General features: G+C 35.3%; 2 protein-coding genes across 2 annotated transcripts in view; one reads left to right on the forward strand and one right to left on the reverse strand.

Annotated features, from left to right (window-relative positions):
- Positions 1–2,723: 2,723 nt before the first annotated feature.
- Positions 2,724–10,154, reverse strand: LOC140155511 (AH receptor-interacting protein-like). The gene is made up of 4 exons (XM_072178379.1): positions 9,969–10,154; positions 7,057–7,242; positions 6,024–6,528; positions 2,724–3,579 (listed from the first exon to the last, which is right to left on the reverse strand). The coding sequence occupies exons 1-4, from the start codon at positions 10,086–10,088 to the stop codon at positions 3,485–3,487; spliced, it is 906 nt and encodes a 301-aa protein (XP_072034480.1). The 5' UTR covers positions 10,089–10,154; the 3' UTR covers positions 2,724–3,484.
- Positions 10,155–10,311: 157 nt separating this feature from the next.
- Positions 10,312–12,231, forward strand: part of LOC140155512 (elongation factor Tu-like) — a 30,031-nt gene continuing 28,111 nt past the window's right edge. Inside the window, exon 1 of the mRNA XM_072178381.1 lies at positions 10,312–10,428. Coding sequence (XP_072034482.1) covers positions 10,386–10,428 — 43 coding nt within the window. The 5' untranslated portion in view covers positions 10,312–10,385. The remainder of the gene's footprint in view (positions 10,429–12,231) is intronic.

A 12,231-nucleotide genomic window follows, 5' to 3' on the forward strand; every position in this document is an offset into this window, starting at 1 on the left:
GTCCGAGTGGCAAAGTAGCAAGCGGCAGAAAAGTATGAAACCAGCATAACAAGCACAAAATTTCCCAGCAGCTTTCTCTGACTGCAATGTTGGGAATTGGAAAACCAGCAAAACAATATTGAAATACTTTGCTACAGAAATGTAATAATAATTTGTCAAGAAGTAACTAAAATATACAAGACAATAAAAATCAATACTGAAAATATTTTAGGAAACAACTTAGTGCTGTTTAACAGTACACAAATTATCAAGTGATGTGAAAGAACATAATGTGATGCGATCAAGATAAATACATTTGATGTCAATCAAAATCAAAATTCAGTTTCATTACATGAGCCATTCTCAAGAGCTTTATTTTGATGAAAACCCCATTATAATTTGGATTACAGTGCCAGAGATATGGCCATTTAGTGTTGTTCAAAACAATAAAATAGAAAGAAAGTTAAATTATATTATTGGCTATATATCTTAAAATCAAAATTTCCGACATCCGACTCAACTGATCACATCACACATTGAGTCCAATGTCAGCAAATTCAATTTCTTTTTTGTATTTTCATGGAACCATAAGCCCAATTTTGATAAAGTGGTATTTTCGCCAGTCTATGTTAACTGTAGAGTAGACCCTAATATCAAAAGAAAAACTGAAAATGAGTTATTTCAAATATGAGCAGTGCTTGAAATAAGGTGAGCCTAAGCAAAATTTTGTCACCAAAATACGGTCAAGACATGCTCAATGCTTACTTCAATTAACATTCAACAACTATTCCTATACCTTTGTACAGGAGCCAAGCATTGTTAATCGGTGGTGAATCCACAGTCCAGTAGCGTATACGCGAACGCAAGGTTATGCGTACGCGTAAAATTCGTCATCCCTGGAACGTATGCGTAAACACTGTCTTATATTGGAAGTAGCAGCTAATAAACATTACCGCTTTATTCTTTAGTTTTATTGCTGATATCTACAGAGAAAATTTGCCACTCTAAATTAGACGATCTTTAGCTTGTTTCTGTCATTGAAAGGGATTCAATCATGTTTCACCATTGTCCATCACCGAATAACAACTCGCGTCCGGAACGTCTGCATGGTTTACTTCGCTTGGGCAGCTAAACTGCCCATATGAAGTAAACCATGCAGATGATGCGGACGCATTGATGTTATTCGGTGATGAACAACGGAGAAACATGACTGAATCCCTGATTAATCTACGGCATTACCTGTTTGAGTCTGCAGACTTACAAAAGTGTCGCAAAATGTGGACCAGTGTAACATGAGATTATATGTTAACACATTTGAGTTTAGGCTTGGGAAAAGGGCTGTAGAATTCAAAACCAAGACCCCAAGAAGCCCTTCTGTGGCTCATTTGGATCACTGCTGACGACTTACTCCTTTTCTTGATCACAACACGTAAGTTATAAACGACAGGTTTCAGTTAAGAGAAAGAGTGGATGTACTACAGACTGTTATGTTCACCCCTGTATATCCTAAACAAAGACAGATATGTCACAATTAAAACAAGGAGCAAGTACATACACTCTATAGCGCTGATTTACATGTAAGACCTCATTTGTTGAAATTGGTTGAGAATTAAAGAAACAGTGATCTCAAACCTATGGAAGGAACATAATTAACCCCCTGAGCACTACCTGCTGATCTAGCATTGCCTCTGATTGGTCAATTACATGATATCTTCAATTTAATCACCAATCAGAATGAAGCTTTGCAAATAATTCACCCCAATTTTTGTGTGTGGTGAAATTATTCTGACAATGTTGCTGATTGGGCCAATGGATAATGAAAACTTCATTTTGACCAATCGGCAGGTAGTTCTCATGGGGTTAAGAGTTGCACTTTTATGTTCTAATCAATGAAAGCATGGCACTACAAGCTGTATCAAAATGATTGGTACCCATCAGTTTTGATGGTTATTGAAAAGCTTGCGTTTAGTGCACAAATCAATAAGGCATGCAATGTGGCAAACTGCAATTTTTGATTGTGCATCTTCCTTAGGTTTTTGGATCATTGTGTCTTGAACAATTTTAATGAATGAGGTCTTAAATCCGAGCTATAAGATACAGCGATTGGCTGCTGGTTCTAAATTATGACATATGTGTCCTTGTTTAGGATAGACAGTGGTAAAAATAACTGGTACCTGAATTGTTTTGTGGTATGTATGTGGATGACATCACAAGGAATTATCCCATAGATTAAAGTCATAATGTACGATCTTTTTTCAGAATTTACCTTTATTTTTTTCAAAACAGATTTTTTGGCATATTTGTAATACTTACACATGTTCTAACTTAAATCTATGAGCAAACTGTCAAATTCGTCCTATTTGTAGTAAAGCGAGCGATTTTCTGTTGGTCCGACATAAAGTCATAATTTTTAAGATTATGACTTTATGTCGGCCACGATCGCAAACCGTAGTCTCGTACAAAACTAGCTTGATTACGCTCCTCCACATGTGGAGGGCGTAACAAACTGGCAGCGTGAGGAGACTAACTCTGAGGCCGCACTCGCTGTCCTAATCCAAATAGTGCGAGATGTTTCGAGTGATAGAGGTGAAGTTTATGATGTTGTTTCTTTGCAAATTCCCAATGTTTTTCAAGGCGTCCAAATGTATTGGGAACTTTCATAATGATTGCATATTATCATTTTAGAAGAAAAAAGAAAAAATCTAAAAATTTAAAAAGATCGTACATTAAGACTTTAAGTGTACTTTGCCCGGGGCACTCATGTATAAAAGTTGTAAGCATCCACAGGAATTGATTTTCAAAAATAACCCTAAACTAGGATGTTGAAATGTTGTCAAACTAACCCTAAACTAGGATTTGACTCAAATAAAAACATCCGAAGCGAAGAATTGGCTTGAAATTTGCCCCTAAACAAGGATAGACATTAAGTGTGTCGGTATGAGTGTCATTCAGTGATGATGATCGGCTATTCCTGGCAATATTTAAGTCGACTCCAAATTTTTTAATCTGGTTTATAAAATCGCTCGAAACAACTCTTTTGTGCTGAATAACTTGATAAATATGTCACCACTAATGGTCGTTAATTGGGTAATTTAAAAAAAACTATTCTAAGCGAGGATCATTGTTAAAAAAAACACCCCTTCTTCCAGTAAAATGAGTGTTTTGAGACCCTAATCACGGATCCCTGCGGATCCTCATTTTGCTTTTCAAAACCACCCTAAATCCTTGTTTTCTTTCATGCGGATGCTTACAAATATAATGCTGAGTGGCCCCCTGGGGTACTTTGGACACACATACTGAATAGGGCAAGGCATTCATCAACATACTTCACCCACATCATCTCTCAACTGATATTAGTGATTATCATAAAGGCAATATATCTTCAATGTTCTACCATCTTTTGAAATACATTTTGCATAACGGCTTTGTCCTCTTTGTCTTTCTGCTTTTCCAAGTCGTCGATGATCTTGAGTTCTTTCTTGAGGGCGCCTCATGAGACTTGGGTCTAACTCTTGGCTTTCTTGAAATCTTTCCTCGCCTCATCCAGATTCCAACAAGCGACATGTGCTTTGCCCCTCCTAAAGTAGGCTTTCACTAAAGCTGTAAATAACAATTCAAATAACATGATACCAATTAATATCTCACAACAGATAATAAATACAATTGAATTAATGTTGGCCGATACCGATCTGTGAATCGGAGATTGGTGCCGATATGGACTGCATCGGCCTTGAATCTGAATCTGAACCATTACTTTCTTATGTAACTTTAATGCCAATATATTTCCAAAAAACGTTGTTACCACCGCAAGAATCATGTCCCGAATGTACAGTGCGTCCCTGGGAAAAATTTGTAAACACTTTAACACTCGACACGTGAAGTCCCTGCGCCCTTCAATGGCGGGTTTCTCAAGGTGAATTTGAGGGCATGTTATTTTTAGAATCGCGCACATTCTCGCAATTCCTCCTCACACGGACGATTTCATCTCTTAATCTCCGAACATGTGAATTCTTTCTGTAAACAACTCTGCACAACCAATCAGGATGGGAATTCCGCGGTATTCCCCAATACGTCATATGCATAAATTATTATAATATCGATGGAGCTGATTTAGCTGCAGGGTCATCGAATCAATTCGCGCAGTGATTCGCCTAACTTGGTACACCGCATAAATCAAAGTTGATTCAGCGGAGAAGAAAGAAGAATAAAACAATCAAGAGAAATGGATTAATGATTAAACTTCCGACAATCGGAGGCACTGAGTGAGTAACGCTGGGACTTGGGGTGTAAAATGGTATTTTATTTGGGTTGATATTGACATGAAAAACCTCTAAAAACGGTCATCATATTACATAGTTACAGGTTTGGGGAATTAAGCTTTGACCGTTAACATTACTGAGGCCCGACTTGAATGAACTTGTACTGGTTGTAGAATAACATTTAAGGAATCGGATCGGCCCGATCTGCTAATTTTCAGATCGGAGATCGGCAGATCCGATCTTGGGTTGGATCGGCCAACACTAAATTGAATATATGAATACAAAACCCACCCAAGTCCATACTTTGGCCAAATTGAGTTAAGCATGGGAAATTGTTGCTATACATATGCCTGTCAGTGTTCAGCTATTTATCTGATGATCGCCGTTTTAGGCGTGAAACTCCGAGTAATAAATCATGCTGTTATAACATAATTACGTTGTTTTATGTATTTTATTACACGCTCTACTATCTAATAGTATCGAGCACTATCTTCAGCTGTTTTGATTAACTATATATTATATGCCTGTCATATGTATGAAAGAACAACTCAAATTCATCCTCTGTGTCTATTGAGCATGTGAAAAATAGCATGTATGAAAGAACCACACAATTCCATGATTTGAGTCTTGTAACACATTGATTGAAATCCAGTAAGTATAAAAGTCCACTTGTAACACATTCATTGCTAGTGAGTGAGTTTTGAAAAAAAAGTGGGTTTAATAAAGGAAAGTGTGTGGTTTATATTACATGGCAGAATGCTAATCAACATGATACATACCTGTGTGCTTTATTTTGCATTATCTTACTAGTGGTAATCTCATTCTAACATTGTTGTCTTTGTATATGATTCAAAAAACCACCCAAGTCCAAAATTTAAAATGAACCCCACGAAGTCCCTGAAATGCTAATCGTCATATCTAATACAGGTTAATCCACTCATTTGCAGGTATATCTAACTGAAGGAATTAAAATGATACCCAGGTTTTTCTCTCAAAATCACTTCCCATGGACTTGGGTGGGTTTTGTATTCATGTATTCAATTATAAGTACATACTTTTACTTCCTCCTTGCTGTTGACCCCATAGGTACACTGCTGTCCAGCAACTTTGTGGCTACTCTGGAGTTCCAGTGCAGTACCAATCCAGTACCAGTGTGTGTACTGTACGTGTGACAACTCACACAGGTACAATGTACTCTGGCAGTTAATTGTTCAAGTTATGCACACAATAATTAGCAATCTAAAAACCATACAAAGAAGTTAATTTCTAAATTCAATCTACTAGAATGTCTATTGTACTATTGTTGGTCAAATTCAAATGCACAAACATGTTTCTACATGAATTCTCGCTATTCACAATAAGGGCGCCGCCAGCGGTTTGCGATGTAATCGTGATGTACATGTATCATGGGAAAAGGTCGACATCCAAGTCCAGCAATACTGAATATTACCATGCTATTACATAGGAACACGTGACAATATTTTTAGTTTGTCAAAATAAAGGTGTTACACGCGAATCGATATGCAATAATACTAAATAATGTGATTTGAAATGTGCACAATTAATTTTTTCTCTATCGATTTGCGTGTAATACCGTTATATTGACAAATTAAAAAATATTGTCACATGTTCCTATGTAATAGCATGGTAATATTCGTATTTCGCGGACTTGGATGTCGACCTTTTCCCATGATACATCACGATTACATCGCAAACCGCTGGCGGCGCTCTTATTGTGAATAGCTTAGAATTACTAAATTGCCACAAAATAATAATAATACTCACAATCGTCCTTCTCTATTACTGAAGAGCAGTGTTCAATCGCTTGGTAATATTCTCCCAAAAGCAGTTTACACTGAGCATAGTTCAACAAAAACGGGATCCTCAAATTGTCTAATTCAATATACTCGGACGAGTTTGGTTTTTCATGCAGCACCAAGTTTTCTAAGCACCCAAGTGCTTCAGCGTACTTCTCCGCAGCTTTCTCGTACTCTTTTTCTTGATACAGTTTATTTCCTTCCTCTTTTAATATGGGTAGTATAGCTCGCTTCTCCTCGTCGTTCATGGCCCATGCATCTTTTTTATACTGTCCGGGACTGTTGATGGATAGAATCTGAAAGGTAAACCGGAGTGGCTCCGGGTTTTTCATGAATTCGTCAAGGTCCGGGTAGCCTAGCCCGGCTTCAGACATCTGGGCCATGCCACAGCAATGCGATCCTTGGCTCTGTCCGGATTTGTCCAGCGCAAAGTCTCGTAATTTTTGTGCAACAGGTGCATATGAGACCAGATGCTGCAAATGAAAAGATCAATGTACATGTATGCACATATTAATTTTTTGACAAAGGTTGTCTCAAAGCTCACGTGCGCATTTGTAAATTCGTGAGATTTGGAAAAAAGAGAAATGCAGAATTTTTTTTTATTTCAAAATTTTTTTTTTTAGTTTTTCCGGAAAAATTCGGTGAAAATCAGATTTTTTCTCCAAATACCAGCAAAAAAGTCGGGAATAAAAAATTTAAAAAAATCGCATTTGTTTTGAGACAAACCATTATTTTTTTTTTGCCTTATATATATATCAAAAAATATAGCATTTCCCCTTCCCAAGAAAAGTCATTCACATGCAAAGGAAATGACACTGTTACATGTATTTTATAGCCTTTGGATCCCCTTAGAAAACCCATACAATTTCTCTTGTGCACCAGCTTTATTTGTCTCAAAATCTGTGTACAAACACCACTTTATCATTCTCCCCTCTTGACAAACCTTTCAATGATCATATTTTTTTTATTCAACACAACTTTTGGACAATATCATTACTCACCATTTTATCCACCGTAAATTCTGCTACTTCGTCTCTTCTCATGGTTTTCAAGCAGTCTTCCCAGACTTCCAATTTGAACTGTTTCCCTATTAAGAGTTCCATGGATTTCTTCTTCCCCAGTGTCCTTGAATCCTCCAACACTGTTTCTGCTTCATCAAGTTTACTTGTCTTGTAATGAAAGATGACCTGTATTAATATGAACATGTTTGACCAAATGAAAATAATAGACATTAAGGGTGTGATTTTTGGGTAATTTTGTGCCCGGAATGTTAATTATCAACTGATATTTTTTTATATAAGGGGGTATAAAATTATAATACCATCATTTTCATCAGTACCCTTCTTCTTGTTTTTGTTGCAAATTTATGAAGTACATAAATATGTTCATCACCTCATGTCCTGAACTTATAAATGTATACAAAGTGTTTTGTATTGCATGCATGAGCCACACATACCTCAGACCTTTGTTACGGAGAAGGCCAGTGGAAATCGTAGTGACGGAGGTGTGAGTACCTCGGGCTCAATAGAGTTCTTGAAAGTCAAAAGAATAAATAGCAATTTTCTTCGTTTTCATTTGTTTGGCTCGAAATTATTAAAGGGGTCAATGTGATCAGTGAAATCTAACATTTGAATAGAAATCTATTCTTTATGCAAATCACACATGCTCAACTTATACACATGCCTCTGTAGCCTAGTGCACCGTGTAGCTGATGATTGCATGAACGAATCATCACCTTTATGTCGCTTGTTCAAACTTTGTATACATGTTTATTATGAACTCACACTTGTGATTACTTAGCAATCTTGTACACATTGTCTCTTGTATCTGATTGCTTTACATTACGTTTTTTTTGTGTAGAATTTAGCTAATTGTAATGTATGTATCTTGCACTGAAGTACCAGTATTTATTTGTATTTTGATATGATATTTTAATATCTAATGGGTGCACCCTGCCATGTCCTTCCCTACATAAGCATGTTCTATAATAATGAACTAATACTTGTTACGCATCTTGTTTACTGCGAACTATTTTCTGCGAACTATATGGGCTATTTCATTATAAATGACAACATTGAGTCCCAAAAGGGGTCAAAATTCAAACTCATTTATTTCATGCAAATTCATTATCATTTCAAAGTTCAGATGGTGTGTCAATAATTCTCAAAATATTAGAGCGTCAAACCGTCAGGAACCATTAAAAAAATTAAATTGAATTTTTGCTGTGTAAAACATAGCTGCCGTCTGGAGGGGACATTTTTTTAAACAATTTAATACACAACTTTGAAAGAGTATATGTAACCAACATTGGGTTCATACATATTCATATTTAGTCTGTAATAATTGTTGTATGTTCCTTTACACTTCAGTGTCTTAAATATGCCAGTTTCAATATAAAACAATTAGTAAATTGATACTAATCCAGATAAATGGTGCAAAATTACTACATATTTTTAAGGATAAACTTTATCTTCACATGAAAAATTCATGAAATAGTCATTTTGTCCTGCCCAATAGCTACACTGATGCATAAGTGAGTATTCTGCGTCAATCTGTTGTACTAGTCATGGAAAACCTAAAATAAAAGACCCTCCTGTGTCATTTGTTCTGGATAGGACACATTTTTTAACACATAATAAAGCATACTTTAACTTTAGAAATAGCTGCATCAATAAATATTATTGCATAAAAGATCCCCAGCATTTAAAATCCACTACAAACAGGGTTAATATTCTGGTTAAATTAGGAATATTGCAATTTTTAGCTAACCGAGTTCAATGCAGAATAATATCATATGTGTTCTCAACAACTGGACAATAATTTGAACACTAAAGTGGTTTGTAAGCATAATTTGCAATAAAATGCAAAAATTTCTTGTAGGTTTGGCTCTTTGAAATTTTTATTTTTTAGTTTGTTTACCAATTCATGGAAATGACATAATTGTGCTGGAGAGGACATTTGTTAAATTGCAAACAGAATCGTGGATACAGGCTTGCAAAAATGCAACAAATACCAAATCATGTGCCACCTTGGTAGAAGGAAGACCACTCTTCCTCTACAAATTTCACATTCTATGATATAACCCTTCTTATTTCAACAATTAGTAATTAACTTCAGTTCTGGAGAGAGGACAAATTTTTAACGCGGAACTGTGGTATCAAGAACAAGTGGTCTACTGTATGTAAAATAAATGAATTCCTCAATCAGTGCCCTGTCCCATCAATTGGTAATATAACACAGATTATACAGGTAGGGTAAGGGTTTATATTTCCTCTTTAATGTTAACAAAAATCGAGGCATGAATTGGAGAGGACACTCATTTTTTATTTAACATAAAATGCCAATTTTGCAAGAATCTCTGAATTTTAACATTTTTGCACCAATTTTCACCATTCAACTTGCATGATGTTCCACACATATCATATTTTCATTGCAACAAGCACATTGCCATAGAATGTACCTAATTTTTCAAAGAATTAATTCAGAATACATGGGCAAAATGAAATGGGACTCCAAAATTGGGTTAAAATGTACCTTTTGGCAATTTTTTATACAAAAAATAGACAGAATTCTGTAAAAATGCTCATGTAGCTTGTAGTTTGTGGCATACTTAGAATTAAGTTAATAACACTGCATTATCACCCTAATTATATCAACCAGATATGATAAAAGCCATTTTTGTGAACGTGTCATTTATAATGAAATAGCCCATATGATGATTATTTTTTGGTATGGACCCTTCAACAGAGCATCTGTCATCGAAGGGGTGCGCCTGAAACAAGAGGCGGGAAGTCCAACCTACTACTACTACTACTATGGCAAAAAACAAGACAACTCATCGGCATGTCATCATCATGATCATTCATGGACGTGGATGGACATGCCTTTCAGCTTTTTTTTTCAGTAAGCTTACCTTGGTGCCATCTTCAAATAGTGGAAGTTCTCCTTTCCCGGGATATATAACTCGTTTGACTATCCCACGTCCAAGGCTAGTACCAAGGCCGCTTTCTGGTTCACCTTCAGGGAAATCCATCCTTTATTAACAAGTCGAAAAAGAAACAACAAAATGCGATCGAGATATGGTTGCCGAATTTGGATGTTTGGGTCTTTAAAACTTGTTTGTATGCGTTGAAGGCCTTTCCTTGTCTGAAAAATATATATATTTATTCCTATAACATGCAATATAGAAACTTTGAAGACTGAATAAAACATTATTTGTGCGATATCTGATTTAAAATACGTTGTAAAATCTAACATTTGGTGGAAAATGATAGTCTGGATCATTTGATCTGTTTTGAATGCAAAGTAGCAATCACAGAGGCTGACAAGCATGGCCACCATGATCACTGCGAGGTTGTGTAACGTGAACTTAGGTAAGTATTTTAAATATCATCCTTTAAAGCTGGGGCAAATCTATTGAGTAAGTTAGATGTAATATTTGAGTAGGTATAATTGAAATTGGAAAAAACTTAGGTTTAACAACTTCGATTATTGTAAAACGCCCTTCAGATTTTAAGCTTACTGATCATGTCTCATGATCTAGACTAGGTATGACAGGGAAACCTTGAAAGCTCTTGAAGGGGGTACTACACCCCTCGTCGATAAATTTGTGTCTATTTTTGCATTTTTCTCAAAAACTAATAACACAGTGGTAACAAAAGTTATGTATATTATAGGGGCAAGGAATGCAATTACTACACTGGAATTTCAGTGACCCAAGACAAGTGGTTTGTTATTTATGATAAGAAATAAGGTACCGCTAGCATGTACCTCGTTTCCTATCATATATACTGAACCGCTTGTCTCGAGTCACTGAAATTTCAGTGTAGTAATTGGATTCCTTGTCCCAATAATATACAATTTTTATTACCAGTGTGTTATTATTTTTTGAGAAAAATTCAAAAATAGTCACAAATTTACCACAGGGGTGTAGTACCCCCTTAACACATTTGCTAGTCAGTCAAAATTTTCTCAAATCGGACCTCAATTACAAAAATGACTGTAAAATTTTTATTTTACGCAAGAATGTCATCAGATTTGGAGGATATGTTCTCAATACATTAATGCTTCAAATGAACTATTTCAAATAATTGTACGTATGTTAATTACATTGTAAAGGTCAATGACCTTTTTACGAGTAATTAGCGCGATGGGTACTCTATTATTGAGGAAATGAATATCAAGAAGAGAAATGTACATTAGCATGTTGCTAAAAATACTGAAATTCAACTAGGATTTCATTTTTGACTATTTTTGCATTTTTCTCAAAAAATAATAACACATTGGTAACAAAAGTTATGTATATTATAGGGGCAAGGAATCCAGTTACTACACTCGATTTCAGTGACTTGAGCGGTACTTTATTTATGATAAGAAAAGAGGTACCGCTAGAATGTAACTCATTTCTTATATATAATGAACCCCTTGTCTTGAATCACTGAAATTTCGGTGAAGTATATTGGATTCCTTGCCCCAAAAATTATACATATAACCTTTCTTACCAGTGTGTACACAAAATGTAGTTACTTTTTGAGAAAAATGCAAAATTAGTTACAAAATTTATTAGGGGGTGTAGTACCACCTTAAGTAGTCAGTAATTGTTTTAGTTGTACAAATTCAACATTCAAAGCTGTCAATACATGGTCAATTCCAAGCAACCTCGCCCAAATTGTCAAAATTTAAAAATCAAGTCAATTATGTGATTTTGGTCTCATATTGTAGCTAAAAAGCGATATTTTCTGAAAACGTACTTTTTAGGAGGAAATGGTGTCCATTGTTAGAAAAACATCCTAATTCGCATAAATTTGCATATTCTTGACTGGTAAAAGCAGCAAAACTAAAAACACAGCAACTGCTCTGTACTGTAAAATTTTGGAAACAAATTATGCATGTGAATATAAAGTTTATAACTAGCTCAAAATATAAACACCAGAAATTTTCAAATTTTATAACATGTAGCTTCGTCAGCATTGTTTGAGTACCAATTTTACGATTAAAAGCATCATTCCATAGCATAAAAGTATCATTTATTACCACTGCAATTTTAAAATAAGGTTGATTTTCATTGAAACTAGAATGCAAAGCAAATTTATTCATCCCTATCCAATGAAACAAAAATAATTTTTAAAAAAGACTAATTTGCGGCGGTAACGACCAATTAAAGTTCATAATTCGCA

The sequence above is a fragment of the Amphiura filiformis genome, chromosome 6 (genome assembly GCF_039555335.1).
Source record: "Amphiura filiformis chromosome 6, Afil_fr2py, whole genome shotgun sequence".
Taxonomy (NCBI): domain Eukaryota; kingdom Metazoa; phylum Echinodermata; class Ophiuroidea; order Amphilepidida; family Amphiuridae; genus Amphiura; species Amphiura filiformis.